At 39.3% G+C, this 21,644-nt stretch overlaps 1 protein-coding gene across 2 annotated transcripts in view; it reads left to right on the top strand.

Moving 5' to 3' along the window:
* Window positions 1-21,644, top strand: part of RAB3GAP1 (RAB3 GTPase activating protein catalytic subunit 1) — a gene marked incomplete at both ends in the record, with an annotated part of 104,859 nt that overhangs the window by 41,551 nt on the left and 41,664 nt on the right. For both annotated transcript variants that reach the window (XM_080690003.1, XM_080690002.1), the window contains 3 exons: window positions 6,608-6,727; window positions 9,717-9,882; window positions 18,110-18,209. In XM_080690003.1, coding sequence (XP_080546129.1) covers window positions 6,608-6,727; window positions 9,717-9,882; window positions 18,110-18,209 — 386 coding nt within the window. The remainder of the gene's footprint in view (window positions 1-6,607; window positions 6,728-9,716; window positions 9,883-18,109; window positions 18,210-21,644) is intronic.

The following is a 21,644-nucleotide window of genomic DNA, read 5'->3' as shown; positions in this document are numbered from 1 at the left end:
ATATGATAAGTCATATCTAAGAATGATATGATAATGAATAATAAGTCCACCTTCTCTGGGCTGGGTATAGCTTATCAATCTCAAGTTATAGAATTCATATTATGACTAGTAGGCTAGAATACATAATAAAGTTGATATAAACAGAATTTTCTTTCATCATTATCAGTATCCTCAGTCCATTTCATAGTCCATTCATAAAGAAAAGAAAAGGAAGAAAAAAGAAAGGGAGCATTATCTCAGAGATCTATGGGTGGGCATCAAGTATCCCAAAGCATACATATAATGAGAATCCCAGATGAAGAAAAAGGACAGAAAAAAGGTTGAATTTTTCTCTAGAGCCTCCAGAAGGACACAGTCTTGCTGATACTTCGATGTTTAGCTTGTTTAGAACTATGTCAGATTTCAGACCTATATAACTAAGTCAGTAACTTTGTGCAAAGTATAACAATTTGTTGTAGTAATATTAAAGCATGAAAGATACCTGGGGAGGCTCTACTTTGAGTAGAAAACTACTGAATGAACAGCTACATCAGAGAGGACAAATTTTGTCTCCATGGTTTTACCTTTGACCAGTTTTGTTGTTAAACATTCATCTTCAGTCACTCTTTCGTCACCAAAAAGAAATGGCAGTAACAATATGAGAAACTGTATAGTCTTGTGAACTGTCTAGTCAAATAATTATGGCCTTTAAAAATACTCATTTTTGTGATTACTATTCAGAGTACTTCTGATAATGATACCACGGAGTAGTTGGCTGTTCTCTTTTTTAAAAAGTATACAACTGGACAAAATTGTTAAAAGTCAACCATTTTTGGCCCCTTGTTCTGGAGCTATTTCTATCACTTCTTCTCTTTTTAATCTGTGTTAGTAAGAACTGTAGCTTTCCAGTCTATGCTTTCCATGCTGCCAGACAGGCAGACTTGATTCTGGGTAGGGAAAAAACTTGTGGTTTTGCCAACTAAAAATGGCAGACTGGATTGAAGCAGATGGGGAAAACCTGTACCTTTTCTAGGCTAAGGTTGCCATCTCAACTCAAGACAACAGCAAGAAATTTCATGGGGAGATCTTACGTGAGAATCATAGAAGGGCGAGACATACCTTCTGCACGTCCCTGGATAACAGAAACTACTCATGTGCCAAGAAGGCCAAACATCAAAATTGGTTGTGGTTTTGAATGAGTTTCCTAAACCCACACTGAGATGAGTTAGCAGAAAGTGAGTCTGTTGGGCTCAGGTGTTGGGCACCATCTGTGTCCCAATTACTGGCTTGCCACTAAGCTATACAGACAAGAGGGTAGCCCCCTATGGAGCCAGGCAAGTACATAAAAGTAAAAATAAGACAGCTAAATAGAAACAGCAGAGGATACACACTTGGGAAAGTAGTCTCTGTACTAAATTCAAACAAAAAAACTAAATACTCTCAGAAAAGTTAAACAGAACCTGATTTTGTTACCAAATATTATCTCAGTGTACAGTTTTCAACTAATTATTTCCTAATGGTCAATGAAACAGAAAAGAGGGACCCCCATAATGAGGGAAAAGCAGTCATTAGAAAGTGACTTAGTGGGTTTTATGAATCTTCCTGCCAGAACTGAGAACCACTCTCCATAAGCAAAGAGAAAGCTCAGACCAAGGAGAAAGGTAGACTACCCCAGGTTGGTAAGAAGTCAGAGATTTATTCAGGGGAAGCTTACATATGAGGCAGTCTTCAGTGGCAGCAAGAGCAAGTAGATCTCCCAGCTTATGCTGCATGCCACTTTAGTCTTTTGTGCTATGGAAAAAAGAGGGAAGGAAAGAAGTCACTGATGGTGTGTTAAGGCATTTGGTTGCTTTTTTAATCTACTTACTTTCTACTTAAAAGGGCTTACTTGGGTTCCCTACAGTCTGGTCAGTATTTCTTAAGGGGACAGAAGGATAATCCAGATAGCAGCATCTATCTTGGTCCTCCATTTGCTGTGTCCTTGTTTTTAGCCTAGTGAGATCACTTCCTAATTAGGTATACAGAACACATTTTCACTACCATGGGCCCAGATACTGGATTTAGCAATAATTTTAAAGCAATTATTAAAAGTATATTCAAAGTATTAAGAGGCAGTATTCAGATAATTAAAAAGGTACTAACAATCAGTTAACTAGGAAAGCTGAATAACTACAAAGTATAACAAATAAACCAAATGGAACTAGGTGTGGTGGCACACTTCCAAAATCCTAGCACTTGGGAAGCTGGGACAGGAGGGTTGCAAGTTCAGCGACCTAGTGAGACCCTGTTTCCAAATAAATAGAACTGGGTATATAGTTCAGAGGAAGAATGCTCTTGGGTTCAATCCCTAGCACCACAAGAAATGAAATAAATAAATAAATAAAATGAAAGAGGAAATTCTAGAGTTGAAAAGTATAACTGAAGTAAACTTTCATCACATGAGCTAAAAAGCAGATCTGAGATGTAGCAAGAATTGGAGGAATTGAAAAATCATCAGAAATTTTCCAATTCAAAAATAGAAAAGAAAGTTTATTAAAAAAATAAACAGAACCTTAGAGATCTGTTGATAATTCTTAAGTGTCCTAAAGCATACCTGTTATGGGAGTCCCAAATGAAGAAAAGTAAAATAAAAGAAATAATGAGCCAGGCTTGGTGGCGCACACTTGTAATCCCAGCATTTGGAAGGCTGAGATCTGATAATCCAGGTTCGCAGACAGCCTCCACTACTTAGTGAGGTCCTCCGCAACTTGGTGAGACCCTCCTTCAAAATAAAGAATAAAAAAATAGGGTGTAGCTCGGAGGTTGAATGCCCCTAGGTTCTATCCCCAAACCCACAAAAAAAAAAAAAGAAAATTCCAGATTTGATGAAAAATATTTCAAAAGTGATACAGGTATCCAAATGATCCCAAATTGTATAAGAAAAGCACATCTTAACACAGTGTAGGCTGTGCTGAAACCCCCAAACAAACTTTTTAAAGCAACAAAAGGAAAATGACTCATCACATACAAGAGACATTACTACTATTGACTTCATCAGAAACAGTGGAGTCTAGTAATCACTGTATTATTCCAAGTGCTAAAAAAAAAAAAAACCTTCAGGTATTTTGTATCCAGCAAAACTGTCTTTAAAAAATGTCAGGTGTGGTGGTGCGCGCTTGGGCGCAGGTTCGAAGCCAGATGGCTTATGAGACCCTGTTTCCAAATAAAAAAGTATAAAATAGGTCTGGGAGTGTAGCCCTGTAGAAGGGTTTCCAGGAACCCCAGTACCACCAAAAAAAAAAAAAAAAAGGTTGATGTCATATAAACTAAGACTAAGAGACTAAGGTTTCATTCCAGGCCAACCTGACTTGGAGGTAGTACTAAAGGAAACATGATAACTTGAATCCATGGGAAGAAAAAACATTGGAAATACTGTAAATACAAAATATATATTCTCTTAATTTAATAAACACATAAGATTGCTTAAGCAATAATTATGGCATTGTATTGTTGGATATGTAGGTGACAATGTATAAAGAGGGAGTGTAGCTATACTATGTAAACCTTCAGTTTTACTAGAATTAACTTGAGTAGATTATGACAAATTGTAGATTCATATTGTAGTATCTAAAGAACCACTCAGTCAAACATTCTAAAAGGAATTGTTCATTGAACACCTCCAACTTCCTAGGTATTTTTGTTGGTGCTAAGTATTTAAATATGTCTAAGAAATGTGTTGTTTTGTTTTTGCAGGTCTGGGGCTAGAAGCCAGGGGCATTGTACCCCCGAGCTACACCCCTAGCCCTATTTTTTAATCTTTTTTTATTTTTTATTTTTTTGGTGGTACTGGGGTTCCTAGAAGCCCTTCTACCACTGGGCTACACTCCCAGACCTATTTTTTATATTTTTATTTGGAAACAGGGTCTCTTAAGCCAGCGCGGCTGGCTTCAAACCTGCACAATCCTCCTGTCTCCGACTCCCAAGCGCCGGGATTACAAGCGTGTGCCACCACGCCCGGCTTAATCTATTTTTATTTTTGAAACAGAGTCTCACTGAGTTTGCAAAGGGCCTTACTAAGTAGCTGAGGCTGTCTGCGAACTGCAGTCCTCCAATCTCTGCCTCCTGAATGCTGGGATTATAAGTGTACTCCTGGCAAGAAATGGTTTGTTCATTGTTTTTCACCATTTTTGGTGATAATAGTATTTTATGCATATATTCTATATACTATTTGAAGAGCATCTGAATATATTTCTTTCTAAAGTAAAATGTAAGGGTTGTAAAATGGTGGCTTTTGAAGTAGATAATATGGTTTCATGATTTCCTATGTAAGATTAATAACAAATATATCAAATACTGTTTGTTTATTTATTTATTTATTTACTTTGGTAGTACTGGGGGTAGAACCCAGGCACATTCTACCTTTGAACTACACCGCTGCTAGCCCTATTTTTTATTCTTTTTTTTTTTTTTTTTTTTTTTTGCCATACCGAGGATAAAACCCAGGCGTATTCTACCTCCATGCTAATCCCTCAGCCTTATTTTTTATTCTTTATTTTGAAATAGGTCTCATTGAGTTATAAAGAGTAGCAACCTATTTTATACTTTTTATTTTAAGTAGCTGAGTCTGTCCACAAGCCACAATCCTTCTGACTCAGCCTCCCAGATGTTAGGATTACAAACATGTGCCAACACACCCGGCTTTTATTCTTTATTTTGAAACAAGATCTCACAAAGTTGTGGAGGGCCTCACTAAGTAGCTGGGGCTGCCAGTGAACTGCGATCCTCCTGTCTTAGTGTCCCAAGTCCTGAGATTACAAGTGTGCACCACCATGCCTGGCTTGTTTAATCTTTAATTGTTACTTTTGGTCTTTTGGATCAAAAAAAAAATGCATTTTAAAATAAAATAGGCACATGAATGGTTGATTTACCTTCATCTGTGGATGATACACACCAGGGTACATTTATATTTAAATTAGTATTTAGTATACATAAGTAATCTATTAGATAAACATTTTAATTAGTCCCTATCACTACACACACATAAAAGATATAATGAGATTTTGTATTTGAGTGCCTAATTTGAGTTAGTGGGCTATGGTTCATTTGTGTCCCCCAAAAGTTCATGTGTTTGAAACTCAATCCCTTGAATTAATATGTTGATAGTTTTTGGAAGTAAGACCTTTGGGAAGTAATTAAGGTTAAATGTGTTTATGAGATTAGGAGGGATTGGTGGCCTTATAAAATGAGGAAGGAAGACCTGGGCTTCTTGTTCCCACCATGCCCAGCTTATTTTTGTTTTTGACACAGTGTCTTGCAAGATTGCTAAAAGTTTCTCTATGTTGCTGAGGCTATCCTTCAACCTGAAAGTCTCCTTTCTCAGCCTCCTGAGTATTGGGATTGCAGGTGTGCACCACTACACCTGGCTTTGATTTATTATTTTTAAAATTATTTATAGCAGATGCAGTGGCACACACCTGTAATCCCAGTACTTGGGAGGTTGAGACCAGAGGATCACAGATCAAGGCCAGCATGAGAGAGGAGGATCGTAGTTCGCAGACAGCCTCAGCTACTTAGTGAGGCCCTCTGCAACTCAGTGAGACCTCGTTTCAAAATAAAGAATGCAAAATAGGGCAGGGGATGTAGCTGGAGGTCAAATGCCCCTGGGTTCCATCCCCAGTACTGCAAAAAAAAAAAAAAAATTATTAAAGGACAGTGAGAGTTGGATAGGAGATAAATATTCATCAGGCAAGAAAAATCAAATCACCAACTTATGGTCAATAAGTTTTTTTAAAGTTTGGCAGCAAATTTTTGGCTTTAAGTGAGTTGGTAACTACATGAGAAGTTTTCGTAAATGTAGATACCATAAGTAAAAATAAGGCATTTCTGATAATTTTGTGACTCGTATAATATGTGTTATACAGTAAATGAATATAAGAACTCCTTAATTTGGATACTTAGTGACTATGTTCTCACAGACAGCACATATACATCATGGCTGATAATTATTTTCCTGCCATTTATGTGTTCTATCAAACTTTACTTTCCACATCGATAGACCCACTGCCATCATTTATTTCAAGCAAGATTTCAGTGATTTTCTTTATGGTGTACACTAACTTTTAAGGTAAAAATGGTATTTAATGATCCCTCCTTTGTGATTTTAGCAAATTCTTTCTAATTTGTGAAAATATGGGTGAGTTAGTAAATGAGTGATGGAAGTGCTTCTTAAAGAAAATTCTTGTGTTCAATTGCTAGGCAAGTGGAGAAGAAAACTACTGTAGTACAAATCTGACTTAACTTACCTGTAGGGAGAATTTTTTTTTTCAAATAGCAGATTTTTGGATCTTAAAATTTTCCATTTTAATGCAGCAGTTGTTTTTTCCCTTGGTGTATTATGATTATACATAATAGTGGGTTTCATTGTTACCTATTTGTATATGCATTTAACAGAATGGCCATTGTCATTCACCCATACCTCTCTTTTCTGTTCCCTCTGTCCCCTTCTATTACTCTACTCATCCTGTTTTCGTGAGAATCGCCCCTCCTTCCCCATTTTATTCTCTTTCTTTCTAGCTTCCACATATAAGAGAAAACATGCCCTGTGAATTTCTGAGTCTGGGTTATTTAATACAGCAATTCTTTCTTCAAGGTATGGCCTGCGAGAGTTTGTGGTGATTGCCCCTGCTGCGCACAGTGATGCAGTCCTCAGCGAATCTAAGTGCAACCTTCTTCTGAGTTCTGTTTCTATTGCTTTGGGAAACACTGGCTGGTAGGTGGACATTTTGACAAACATAGACAATAAGCTAAAAACTACTTTAGTGATAATTTATGAAGATAAGTTTTTTTTTTATTATAGTAAACTTAATACATATACTTGCATTTTGTTATACTGAAATTTGATATGTAAAGACAAAATTAATAAAACCTTTCTAGAAGTCAATTCTAAAGGGAATCTTATTGAAACATTGAATGTATACTTGAAGACTAAATTGTATTATTTTGTTCTTTGCCTTTAAATTTTTAGTTTACTGTACTATAATATCTAGTTTTAAAAATTGAGAAATCTTAGGATTTTTAGGTTCTTTTTCAAGTTTTTTTAGATTAACAATTAATAAATTATTTTTCCTTATTGGTAAATTATAGTCATACATTGTGATAAAATTTAGGATAATGAGGCATACATGTACACAGCACTTGTTGAACCCTCCCTTAGTTCCCACCCGACTCCCTCTTTCTTCCCACCTTCCCGTGCAAAACACTGTGATTGGCATTGATAAATTTGTGTATGTACATCATGTTCACTGATATGTATTCTTTTTAAAGTCTTCTTTGTCTCTTCCATCTCCCTCAGTTAGGTCCCCTTCCTCATTCTACTGAGGTGTCTTCTCTTTTGTCTAGAATTCCTCTGAGTCATAAAGAAAAACAAAATTGTCATTTACAGAGAAATGGGTAGAACTGAAGAATATTATGCTAAATGGATTAGTCAGTCACAAAAAAAGATTGAATGTTTTCCTTCATATGTGACATATGTGAACACTAGGGAGAAATTAGGACAGGAGGGACTCCAGACAAAGGAGGAGACATTTTTTTATTTCAAAAATTATCTTTATCATCATCATTATTATTGTTGTTGTTATTATTTTGTAGTACTGGGAATTGAACCCAGAGACATTCTACCTCTGAGCTATACCCTCAGGTGTATTTTTTTCTTTTCTTTTTTTTTTTTTTTTTTTTTTTTTTTTGCATGTATGGGGATATAACCCAGGGGCATTTGACCTCCAAGCCACACTCCCTGCCCTATTTTTATTCTTTATTTTGAAACAGGGTCTCCCTAAGTAGTGGAGGGCCTCACTAAGCTGAGATTGGCCACGAACCATGATTCTCCGGTTTCAGCCTCTGGAATGCTGGGATTACAAGCGTATGCCACCACGCCCGGCTCCCAGCTGTATTTTTTATTCTTTATTTTGAAACAGAGACTCACTAAGTTGTGGAGGGCCTCACTAAGTAGCTAAAGATGGCCAGGAACCTGCAGTCCTCCTCTCTCAACCTCCCAAGTACTAGGTGTGTGCCACCATGCTGGGCTTCAAAAATTATTTTAAGTACTTTTAGAGCCTATTCTTAGGGGCCGGGATGTAGCTCAGTGGCAAAGTGCCTGCTTTGCAGGTGTGGCACTCTGAGTTCGATCCCCGGTTCCAAAAAAGACAAAAAAAAGAACCCCTTTAGAGCCTATTCTTAAATGGAAATACTTGTAATTTGTTTAATTACTCTTTTGCTATTTTAAGTTGAATTTCATTTACATATCAAATATATCAAAAGACTCTAAATGTAAACTTACTAGGAAAAATTAATGTATTAGTGTATATTTTATGTTCTGTATACTGTGTGTTGTGTGTGTATGTGTGTATTCTATAGTTTGCAGAATACCTTAAGTGAATAATTTGGACTTTTTAAAATAAAAAGAATGGTTAGACTATTTGCTAATGTAGAAATATTAATTTGGAAATGTATTTCGATAGGCCATTTTTCTTATTTGAGGTGTTTATATTTTTATCAAGTCACTATAAACACTAAACTACCAAATCCTGAACTATGGCTCCTAAGAGAAGTAATGGGGTTAGGTTCCTGTTACTCATTGGCCACATTTTTGTTGAGCAGATAATATATGACCTTGTTTTGTGTTTGTTTCTTTTTAAGGATACCACACTCATTACATATTCATGATTCAGTGGGATTAAACTCATCAGCCAGTAGCACTTTATCTCATGTTTGAATGAGGCTTACTTAACACATGTATTTTGTCTGTGAGATGTACCACAGCCTTCTTGTACTTAGGAACACTACTTTCAGAAATATACTTGGGGACCATTTACAAGAATGAAATCAACAAGAAGCACAGAAGTGCAAAAAGTTATAGCACTAAGTAGATCATGAGGACACTTGTTTACTCTCAGAGAAAAACAAGAAGGCAGAACCTTACCGTATTCGAATTCAGCAATATGCATATTGTCGACTCAAATTTTGCTGCTCTCAATATATAAGTTTTGATTTTGGAGTCACAAATAAATTTAATCAGTAGACTAATTTGCAAATATGGGAATCTGAATGGTGAGGTTCAATTCTATCTTTTAATGATAAATCAAATATTTTGCCATAAAGTTGGTTTAATTTGTATTATTTAATACTTGTGAATCAGATTTTATTATAAATTTAGAAAGACTAATATGATAAAATCACTGTTACAAAGAAAAGTTTCGTGGTACTGTACTATGACTTTTATCTATTTTTAAACAGATTATTTTCTGACTAAAGTGTTCCTGGATGATAATTTCCTTAGTTTATTAGCATAAAGAGAAAAGGAACTAAGAGTATCTGTGGTAAATGAGAATCTATATTTTGGAGGTATTCTTGTTTAGTACTTTTAATTATTTCAGATTAAAATAACATAGGAAAACATTGAGATTTAGGAGTTTATTTCAGCTGGGTGTGGTGTTGCATGCTTGTAATCTTAGCATTTGGGAGGCTGAGAGAGGAGGATCGCAGTTTGCAAACAGCCTCAGCCACTTAGTGAGGCCCTCTGTAACTCAGTAAGACCCTGTTTCCAAATAAAGAATAAAAAATAAAGCTGGGGGTGTAGCTCAGAGGTAGAATGCTCCTGGGTTCCACCCCCAGTACTGCGAAAAACAACAACAACAACAAAGAGGAGTTTTTTCAATGTTTAACAGACTTGCATTCTATTCCTGTTTGACCGTGTCCTGCAGTCAGGTACCGCTCTTTGTGCAAATTCATCACAAGTGGCGAAGAATGTATGTGGGAGAATGTCAAGGTCCTGGTGTCCGAACTGATTTTGAAATGGTTCATCTTCGAAAAGTGCCAAATCAATACACTCATTTATCGGGTTTGCTGGATATCTTCAAATCAAAGATTGTGAGTTGACATTAATATTGTCAGTTTTATTTTGGATCCTGATAATAGAAGTGATTTGGCAATCAGTCTATAGAAACATTTCTCTGTAGTATCAATAATGTAATCTATAGGAAAAACTTTACTTGACTAAATTCACTAAGTATGTTTAAAGAAGCAAAATATCGTATTAGGAATTGGTCTGTTTTGTTTGTTCAGTCTGTTAACATTTATTGGCTGTGTTTTTCTTCTTACCCTCTGAGAGCCACTTTGCCAGTCTCCCCAGCTTAGTAGGCTGCTTATTTGGGGCATTGCACATGAACTCTCTTTTGGGTTCTCAATTGCTCTTTTTTCCCCAAATCTTCATTTTGTTTCATTTTTAGGTTTAATCTGTCTTATATTCTCTGGCCAAGAGCTGCAGGGCTAAATAGGGTGTGCTGAATACATCTTTGGTGTTCTATGAAAACACTATCATAGTATATGGAGGACTTGTTCCAGTAGTGCTGCTTTTAGGGAAAAATTAGGGTCTTGAGCTAAAAGTTGCCAGGCATAGTGGTGTACACCGCTAATCCCAGTACTTGGGAGACTGAGACAGGAGATTTGTGGATTCAAGACCAGCTTCAACAACTTAGCATGTCTCTCAGCAAGTTAGCAAAAAATAAAAAAATAAAACGGGGCTGAGGGTATAGAATTAGAATGTCCCTAGGCATGGTCCCCTGTACTATCCCCACACACACACACACACACAAAGAGAGCGAGTGAGAGAGCCAGCTAGCTGAAGTCGACATCATCTCACCTTACATAAGTGATAAATCTTATGTATAGTTTAAAATATTATTGAAAAAACTGACACCACATGTCTCCTGATATAATGAATAGGATATATTATCATCTATATAGCATTCCTGCAAAAATGTTTTATATTAATAACATGCGAAGAAACCATCACATATTTTAAAGTGAGCCCTGCTCTACAAAGTTACTGCTCTAGAGTCCTTAAAACTGTCAGCATCATAATAGGTAAAATAAAGTCCAGGGAAACTGTAAAGATTAATGCTATATGACAGCTAGGTACAGTGTATGATTCTTTATTGGATACTTGATCAAAACAAAATGACAGGATAATTGGGATAATTTTAATATGGAGTGTATATTAGAAAATAGTATCAGTGTTAAACTTCTTGAATGTGATAACTGAGTTAATGGTTATGTAGGATAATGTCCTTGTTCTTAGAATTTATATGCTAAAGTATTTAGAGATTAATAGTCATGATGCCTACAATTTACTTTTAAAAGAATTCAGTCAAAAATATTGCACACGACGCCGGGCGTGGTGGCACACGCTTGTAATCCCCGCGCTTAGGAGGCGGAGACAGGAGGATCGCGCAGGTTCGAAGCCAGCCGCGCTGGCGTAAGAGACCCTGTTTCAAAAATATAAAATAGGTCTGGGAGTGTAGCCCGGAGGTAGAAGGGCTTCCAGGAACCCCAGTACCACCAAAAAAAATATATATATATATTGCACACACACATATATATATATGTGTATGTGTACATGTGGCAAAGTATTAATAATTGATGAACTTGGTGAAAGTCATAATGATATTCATTGTACTATTTTCCAGCCTGAAAGTTTTAACAATTTTAAAAGGAAAGACATCAAAAAATACTGAAATTTCTGATATGGCTCAGTAGTAGAGCTCTTGTCTAGCATGCATGGGCCCTGAAGTCAATTCCCAGTACTGCTGGGGGTGGAGGGAACAAACTTTCATATAGTTTTAGGATTATTAAAAGTGTAACACATGTATACTTCTAAGAAAATTTAAGTAAAATCTTCCTTTTAGCTCATATTCCCACTCTTAAAAATAACTACTGTTAGTTTTTTGTGGTTATCTCCATTTAAAAAATCATAGCAGCATATATTTTCAAACATTTCATGTATGCATTTAGGATTTTTTTCCCAAAACTTTTTGTGCTCTGAAATCTGTAAATACTGCTTAATCTCTGTGTAGTATTTTGGGAATTTTTTGAAAAAGCCAAATATGTGTTAATTTCTGCTCTATTAGGTTTTTTTTTTCTTCTCTTATCACATGGTCTGATGCAATAGTACCTTATTCCTTCCTCTTCAGAAACCATTAATGAACATTATTTTGAGATCTTTCTTGGTCACTCCTCTGTGTAGTTCAACTCTGTTTTGAAACTAAAGATTAAGCCAGGCATGGTGGTGCACACTTGTAATCTCAGTACTTGGGATGCCAAGACAGGAGGATGACAAGTTAAGGGCCAGCCTCGTCTAATTAGTGAGAACCTCTGCAACTTAGTGAGACCCTGATTCAAAATAAAGAATAAAAAATAGGGCTGGGAGTGGAGCTCAGAGGTAGAATGCTCCTGGGTTCAATCTCCAGTACTGAGGGGGGGGAAAAAAACAAAAACCAGAGACTATTTGATTCTGACAGTCTACTAGTTGTAGCTTAATAACAAGTGTTCCTAATACATTTATCCTATCATCTTTTAATCTGCCAGGATTTTAAGAAAATTCACTCTCTTAATATGAAATCTCCCTCAGAATTAATTTGAGAAGAATTGAACTTAAAATAATTTGAGACCTGGTTTGGGTTTTTTTTTGTTGTTGTTGTTTTTTTGTTTGTTTGTTTTTTTTTTTTGGTGGTACTGGGGATGGGACCCAGGGGCATTATGCCTTCAAGTTACATGCCCAGCCCTATTTCTTATTCTTTATTTTAGAACAGGGTCTCACTGAGTTGCAAAGGCCTTACTAAGTAGCTGAGACTGGCTGCGAACCACGATCCTTCTGTCATAGCCTCCCAAATGCTGGGATTACACCATTTCTACCACGCCTGGCTTACTTTGAATTTTTAAAAAATCATTATAATATGCTTTTTATTGGTGGATTATAGTCTCAAATCATAATGTAGATCATGTTGACAATGACATATATGCATATAGCACTTGGTGCCCCCCCTGCCTCCCCAGTTCCCCCCTTCCCAATACAGAATACTGAGATTAATGTTGGTATAATCACATATGTACACATAGTTGATGGTGGTATTTCCATTAATGTACCTCAGTCTTTCTCCTCTTCTTCCCTTAGACCACGTCTCTGGCTCCACTGAGGTTTCTCCTCCTCCATTATTTGGGGTCCCTCTTGTATCCAATTACTTCCTAGCTTGTGCATATTAGAGAAAACATATGACTCTTCACTTTCTGTGATTGGTGATTGGTTAATTTCACTTAACATAACGAACTCCAGATCCTTCCATTTATTTGCAAATGACGTAATTTTGTTCTTTATTGCTGAGTAGAATTCTATTGTGTGTTTTTCCCATAATTTTGTAATCAGTTCATCTTTTGATGGTGTCGACACTGAGGTTGGTTCCAGAATTTGGCTGTTGTGAATTGTGTTGTAGTTCTCTGGTTACCAGAGAACTTTGTTAGAAAAATTTTTTTTTTTTTTTTTTTTTTTTGTGGTGCTGGGGTTGGACCCAGGGACTTTCTACCTCCGGGCTATACTCCCAGACCTATTTTATATTTTTTTTATTTGGAAACAGGGTCTCACTAAATTACTAAGAGTCTCACTAAGTAGGTGAGGCTGACTTTGAACCTGCGCGATCCTCCTGTCTCAGCCTCCCAAGCGTGGGGATTACAAGCGTGAGCCACCACGCCCGGCTTGTTAGAAATTTTTTATACAGTTAAAGCTACTCCATATGTGACCCTTCTCTGCCATCTTTATGAAACTGTCTTCTTAAAATTTATTTTTTGGGCTAGGGTTATAGATCAGGAAGAGCATTTACCTAGCATGCACTAGACTCTGGGTTAGTTTTCCAGCACTGCAAATAACTACATATATTACATAAGTTATTAACATAACTTAAATAATAAAACACAAATAACTTTTTGACATTTATTTACATGCCCTAGAGCACTTGTTCTTATTTATTTATTTATTTATTTATTTATTTATTGTTTTTGCGATACTAGGGATGAAACCAGGTGCATTTTACCTCCAAACTATACCCTTAGCCCTATTTTTTTTTTTTATTCTTTATTTTGAGACAGGGTCTTACTAAGTTGTAGAGGGCCTCATTAAGTAGCTGAGGCTGGTTGCAAATCTGCAATCCTCCTGTCTCAGCCTCCCAAATACTAGGTTTACAAGCATGTGCCACCATGCCAGCTTCCAGAGCACTCATTCTTCATTGGCACTTTATTTAATTTTATTTCATTTCAATCAGATCTAATTCTTAGAAAAGGCTTCCTTTTGAGAGGCCTGGTTTTGCTATTCATAGTCACATAAAATGTTTTAATCCTCTTTTGTAGTACTTCTAAACATTTGAAAACTCGTGCCCTAATTATTGCTTTTTCAATTTAAATATTCTTGGATCTTTCAGATTCATTACATTTCATGGTTTTATAATCTGTTGGTTTTGGTATTTGTCTTTCTAGAGCTACTTTTTTCATTGGGGGAATATTTTGTTTGCAGGCTTATTTTGAGTAATTAGTTTCATTTTAAAAGTTTAACTTCATCTTCCATCCATCCTCTCTAGTGGTTTATGGTCTTAATGGTCGTTCCCTATCTTCAGGATATTTCAGACCCAGGTCATAAAATGGTGTTTGGAATCTTGTTCTGTAATGATATTGGGCATGTAGCATATCTAATCTTAGAATCTTGGGTTCATTATGTGACAGGAACTTTTTAAAAAAAAATTTCCTGCCGGGCGTGGTGGCGCACGCTTGTAATCCCCGCGCTTGGGAGGTGGAGACAGGAGGATCGCGCAGGTTCGAAGCCAGCCCCGCGCGCTGGCTTAGGAGACCCTGTTTCCAAATAAAAATGCAAAAATAGGTCTGGGAGTGTAGCCCGGAGGTAGAAGGGCTTCCAGGAACCCCAGTACCACCAATAAAAAAAAAAAAAAATTTTCCTACCATGATAATTCCCTCCAGGTTCTTGGGTTCTAATAAAGCCTTTGTACTAAGCAGTAGTGCCTGCCCTGGTCTGACCTGAGCAGAGAAGTGTGCATGCCACACTCTCACTCTGGATGAAGTCCTTTAGTTCCTTCTCTTTAATGCCGTGTGTAATGCTATGCTGCTTTCACACCTGAAGCTCACTAGGCATGCACCTTGAGCTCTACCTATGCCCTTGCTGTTTTTGTGCCTTTTCTAGCATACTAAGACATCTATGTCATGTTTGAGCCTAGCTGTTTCTTTGCAGATACTTTTTTTCTATATTTATCAACATTGTTTTTGTGACTGGAATAGAGGTTATTTTTCAGTGACCTTGCAATGGCTTCTAGACCATTTGTACCTTAATCAGACAAAGTCTTACTTTGTCTAAGACACAGCAGCCTAAAATTAAATTCATTTTGAGGGGACAGCAACCTTTTATTGTGACTTCAGAATGAGTTTTTATTCATTTAAAGCTACCAGCAACATATATAGATGTTGATGGTGAGCTAAATGTCACTTATTCCTTCACTACTCAAAATCTCTAGACCAACAGCATTAGCAATACCTATAAACTTCTTAGATGCAAACAATAGTATTAAATCTATATTTTCACAAATTCCCAGTGATTTCTACACTGATTTTAAGTCCTATTCCACTTAATATAGGTTAAATATTATGAAGGGGACCTGAGATCATAGGTTATTTAGATGATAGTGTTCATTTATATAATTTTTAGTGAGCTTAAAGATAAATCTAAGTCTTCTGTTGTTTACTGATTCATTAATATAACCTATTTTGCATGAGTGACTACTTGTTTTAGTTTAAGATTCTGGTTAAATATTCAATAGTGACTTAACTTGAAATTATTTTCTTTTAAGTAATTTCATTTCCCCAAACCTAGCCTTACATTTTATAGTTTTACCTCATTTAAAAAGTGGAACTGAGAGCTGGATGTGGTGGCACGTGCTTGTAATCCCTGTGCTTGGGAGGCTGAGAAAGGAGGATCGCACAGGTTCTAAGCCAGCCTCAGCTACTGAGTGAGGCTCTCAGCAACTCAGTGAGACCCTGTTTCCAAATAAAGTATAAAAATAGGTCTGGGAGTATAACCTGGAGGTAGTTACACCCCGAGTACCACAAAAATTAATTAAAAAGTGAAACTGGATGCCAGGCATGGTGGCACATGCTCGTGATCCCAGCATTTGGGAAGGCTGAGACAACGAGGATCGCAATTTGCAGACAGCCTCAGCTACTTTATAAGGCCTTCTGCAACTTAGTGAGACCTTATTTCAAAATAAAAAATAGGGCTGGGGGTGTAGCTTGGAGGTGGGTGCCATCCCTAGTATTGCAAAAAAAAAGGGAACTGGGCACAGTGGTGCAAGCCTATATTGTAATTTTACTTGGGAGGCTGAGACAGGAGGATTGCAGGTTTGAGACCATCCTAAGCAGTCTAGTAAGACTCTCAGCAACCTAACAAGATCTTGTTTTAAATATATATATTTATATATGTTGGGGCTGTAGTTCGGAGGTAGGATGCCCCTGGGTTCAATCCTTAGAAATAAACTAAAAAATGAATAAATAGTGAATGACTTTTTTCCACACTCAATATCTGAAATGAATTGTAAAGCATGGTAGAGCATACCTATAATCCCAGTCAGTACTTGAGAAGTAGAGACAGGAGAATTGTAGTTCAAGGACACCCTCGGCAGTGTAGTAAGACTCTCAGCAACCTAGTGAGAAACTGTTTCTAAGACAAAAAAATAAACTAGGCCTGGTGGCACACACCTGTAATCCCAGTAATAGGGAAGCTGAGACAGGAGTATTATAAGTTTGAGGATAGTCTCAGCAAGTAGTGAAGCTGTCATCAACTTTTCTCTGTTTCCAACTAAGAAATACAATTGGGATATATATGTAGCTCAAATATAGAATGCTTCTGGGTTCAATCCCCAATACTACAATAATAATAATAATAATAATAATAATAATAATAATAATAATAATAATAGTTGGAGGTATTGCTCATAGGTAGAATACCCTTGGATTCAATCCCCAGGACCAAAAAAAAAGAAAAATGTAAGATCACTTTGCTTAATATTTTCTTTGGTAGAAGTATAAGCAGCTTTATTTTAAAGTAATTTTGTTTCCTGACATTGTCTTTAAAGCTTTTTTCTCAAATGTGGTCTCACTTTGTTGCCCAGGCTGGTCTCAAACTCCTGGACTCAAACTCCTGCCTCTGTGCCCAGCTTAAAGCTTTTTTTTTTTTTTTTTAAGCTATAAAACCTTTTCTTCAAATAAAAATATTTGTGGAAGCAGTATGTAGAAATTATAAAAATTCATTGCACACATATTTAGTCAAATATACATTGGTTCTTAATAGAACCTTTCTTCTTAATTTCCAAAATTCTGTACTTTTGGTTCTAATAACTTTATTGACTTCTTTTTCTCTTTTACCTGAAATTGAACCCAGGAACATTTTACCTACATCCCCAGCCCTTTTTATTTATTCTTTTTTTTTTTTTTTTTTTTTTTTTTTTTTGGTGGTACTGGGGTTCCTGGAAGCCCTTCTACCTCTGGGCTACACTCCCAGACCTATTTTTACATTTTATATTTGGAAACATTTTATATTTGGAAGCCAGCGCACACCGCTGGCTTCAAACCTGCGTAATCCTCCTGTCTCTGCCTCCCAAGAGCGGGGATTACAAGCGTGCACCACCACGCCTGGCTATTTATTCATTTTTTAAATTTTGAAACAGGGTCACCATAAGTTGCTGAGAATATCACTAAGTTGCCTAGCCTTGTCTCAACCTGCATTCCTCCTGTCTCTGCCTCTCAAGTAGGATTACAGGCATGCACCAAATAGCTGGGCTTGGTTTTCCTTTTCCTTTTTTTTTTTTTTTTTTTTTTTTTTTTTTGTGTGTGTGTGTGTGTGTGTGTGTGTGGTACTGGGAATGGAACCCAGGGGCATTCTATCTCCAAAGCTATACCTCAGCCCTATTTTTTTATTTTTTGTTTGTAAACAGGGTTTCAGTAGGTCAATGAAAGTCGTATTTGCTGAGGCTGTCCTCGAACCTGTGATCCTCTTAACTCAGCCTTCCAAGTACTGGGATTAAAGCATATGCCACCAAGCCTGACTTAATTTTCTTTGTCAGTAGTTAAACTCTGTATACTATTTTCTAATACTATGAACTGAAAATACAGATTTCATATGGACAGTATTTCATTCATTCATTCTCTAAATCTGAAGGTTGATGTTGAAGGGTACCAGCATTTACGTGGTATTGTCTTTGCATGTATCTCCTAGGGATGTCCTTTAACTCCATTGCCTCCAGTCAGTATTGCTATTCGATTTACCTATGTGCTTCAGGATTGGCAGCAGTACTTTTGGCCTCAGCAACCTCCAGGTGAGATAATTTGGGAATGTATTTAACTTATTGAATATAAATGGAAAATAAATATATTCAGAAAATAAAATTACTTAACAGTATTTCAAGTGTTTTACATTAGAAATATTATAATTCATTTAAAATGTTTTATATCCTATTTCATTGCTCTTATGATTTATTTCATTTAAAGAAAAGCTCTGGCCAGGCGTGGTGGCACATGCTTGTAATCCCCGCACTTGGGAGACAGAGACAGGAGGATCACGCTGGGTCAGAGCCAGCCTCGCTGGCTTAAGAGACCCTGTTTCCAAAGAAAAAAAATAGGTCTGGGAGTGTAGCCGGGAGGTAGAAGGGCCTCCAGGAACCCCATTACCACCAATAAATAAATAAATAAATAAATAAATAAATAAATAAATAAATAAATAAATAAATAAAAGAAAAGCTCTGTAGGTTTTGTAGAGATAGTATTATTCTGTATTTGACAATCTGTCTTCAAGAGCTAATATTATTTATAAAGGATTCCTACTGTGGAACATCATGTGATGTAAATTGCTAAGTGATTAAAATGTCTGTTTTAGCGTATAAGACAAACTACCCTCATAAGTTGAGAACAGAAATGCAGAAAACAATATAGAGAGTAGAGTTTGAAGAGGGCTAAATAAAGCAGAGAACAATATGTTTGTATACAAACATATTACTGAGGAAAATGATAGATATTTTATTTTAACTTGCGTTTTATTTATTTTTTAATTTTTTAATTTTTAATTTTTTTATTGGTGCATTGTAATCATATATCACATTGGAATACAAGACTTGAGAGGATATACAAGCATACTTCATCCAATTAGCCCTCATCCAGTCCCCATCCCATTCCCTCCCTTTCCCTCCATCCCTTGCTTGTTTGCTGATTAACTTTGACACATTTGTTTATGTACCTCCTGCGTTTTAAAGAGGCTCCATCCTCCCCTATTCCATACCCTCTGATTGGTCACCTTAGTTGCTTCACTATAGGGCCCTTTCTATAGCTCGACCTCTTCCTGTTGCCCCTTTCCTCCTAGTTTTTGCTGATTAGGGGAAGCATCTGATTTTTATTTTCTGCGATATTTCTCTGTGCATGCCGCGTTGCAAGTACCGATCCCACTCTTGACGACCCCAGTAGTGGCCTGACTACCCGGTGGACTGATCCAGACCTCGCTGGCTCAAGCAGCGGCCTTGCCTCATGGGAGGCCCCGATTCTGGTCTCCCTGGCCCCGGCACCAGCTTAACCCCTCAGCTGGCTCCCATCCCGGCCTCATAGGCCCCAGTAGCGGCCTTGCCTCACAGCAGGCTCCGATGCCGGCCATTGGCCCCGGCACCGGCCTAACCCCTCGGCAGGCTCCGATCCCAGCCTCAGTGGCCTCAACACCGGCCTAGCTTCACGGCAGGCTCCGATCCAGGCCTCGCTGGCCCCAGCACCGGCCTAACCCCTCGGCAGGGTCCGATCCAGCCTCAGAGGCCTCAGTAGCAGCCTTGCCTCACGGAAGGCTCCGATGCCAGCTGCTGGCCCTGGCACCGACCTAAACCCTTGGCAGGCTTGGAGGCTCCAGCACTGGCTTGCCTCACGGCAGGCTCCAATCCAGGCCTCGCTGGCCCCAGCACCGGCCTAACCCCTCGGCAGGCTTTGATCCTGGCCTTGGAGGCCTCAGTAGCGGCCTTGCCTCACAGAAGGCTCCGATGCCGGCTGCTGGCCCTGGCACTGGCCTAACCCCTCAGCAGGCTTGGAGGCCCCAGCACCGGCTTGCCTCACGGCAGGCTCCGATGCCGGCCATTGGCCACGGCACCTGCCTAACCCCTCGGCAGGCTCCGATCCCGGCCTCAGAGGCCTCAGTAGCGGCCTTGCCTCACGGCAGGCTCCGAACCCGGCCTCGGAGGCCCCAGCACCGGCCTTGCCTCACGGCAGGCTCCGATGCCAGCCTCGCTGGCCCCAACACCGGCCTAACCCCTCGGCAGGCTCCGATCCCGGCCTCAGAGGCCTCAATAGCGGCCTTGCCTCATGGAAGGCTCTGATGTCGGCCACTGGCCCCGGCACCAGCCTAACCCCTCGGCAGGCTCCGATCCCGGCCTCAGAGGCCCCAGCACTGGCCTTGCCTCACGGTGAGCTCTGATCCCGGCCTCACTGGCCCCAGCATCGGCCTAACCCCTCAGCAGGCTCCGATCTCAGCCTCGGAGGCCCCAGTAGTGGCCTTGCCTCATGGCAGGCTCCGATGTCGGCCATTGGCCCCGGCACCGGCCTAACCCCTTGGCAGGCTCCGATCCTGACCTTGCTGGCCCCAGCACCGGCCTAATCCTGGCCTTGAAGGCTCCAGCACTGGCTTTGCCTCAAGGCAGGCTCCAATCCCAGCTTTGCTGTGTCCGTTGCTGGCCTCACCCCTCGGCAGGCTCCAATCTGAGCACCCTCTTCGCCCAACCGATTGTCCCACGTTCTCGAGGGTGCGTGGTGGTAGCATTCTGCCTCTGGGGATATTATTTCAAAGGTTTCAGGTGTAATGCATCAGTTCTCTGCCTCCCCTGAGTACTGGCCACTGCCATTGCCACTGCCTCCACCATTTCAAATCTTTCCCAAGCTCTTTTTCCACTCTGAATGTTGTCCAGTATTCCTAAGCATGCGCGATGGTAGCATTCGACATTTGGTGTAATTTCTCAAAAAAAAAACGGTTGGTAGGATCCAATTTCTGCTTCTCCTGAATACAAGTCTCCACTGCCCTCGCGGAGACCGATTTCAACACCGCCTTTCTCCTTGGTCTCCGCTAAACTCTCTCCTTACAGGTGATGTCCAAGATTCTTAACAATATAGAAAAACAGCAGTCCTCCTTCACAGGGAATTTTTCCATAAGTTCCAGTTCATTTGGATAAGTTTTGTCTGCATCTCCAGTATCCTGGCATCCGCCACGGCCTCCTTAATTCCTCTCCAATATTTTTCTGTTCCCTTTTTTTTTTTTTAAATAAGAGAAGACAGTATGTGTGGTTTAAGGAGGTAGTGGGATCAGGCACTCAGTAGCACTGTGACCCGACCTAGTTTCCCCATGGGTCCAGCGTGCTCCACATTACTCCGCCCGGGACCCAGAGTCCCAAGAATTGGTGTGCCTCGCGTGACCCCTGCCCAGGACCCAGGGTCTTACTGGGCCCGGTTTCTCCGGGGGTCTGGCATGCTACGCGCGGTCCGGCCCGGGGCCCAGAGTCTCGCGACCCGGGCTCCTGCTGTTCCAGGTTTCAGGCGTGCCCCACGCGACCCCTGCCCGGGACCCAGGGTCTTACTGCGCCCGGTTTCTCCAGGGGTCTGGGGTGCTACGCGTGGTCCGGCCCGGGGCCCAGAGTCCCATGACCCGAGCCCTGGCTGGCGTGCCCCGCACGACCCCTGCCCGGGACCCAGGGTCATGCTGGGCCTGGTTTCTCCAGGGGTCTCTTTAACTTGCATTT

This window comes from Muscardinus avellanarius, assembly GCF_963383645.1.
Source record: "Muscardinus avellanarius genome assembly, chromosome: 2".
NCBI lineage: Eukaryota > Metazoa > Chordata > Mammalia > Rodentia > Gliridae > Muscardinus > Muscardinus avellanarius.
Note: the sequence above shows the minus strand (reverse complement) of the source record. Positions and strands in the feature narration are given on the sequence as shown.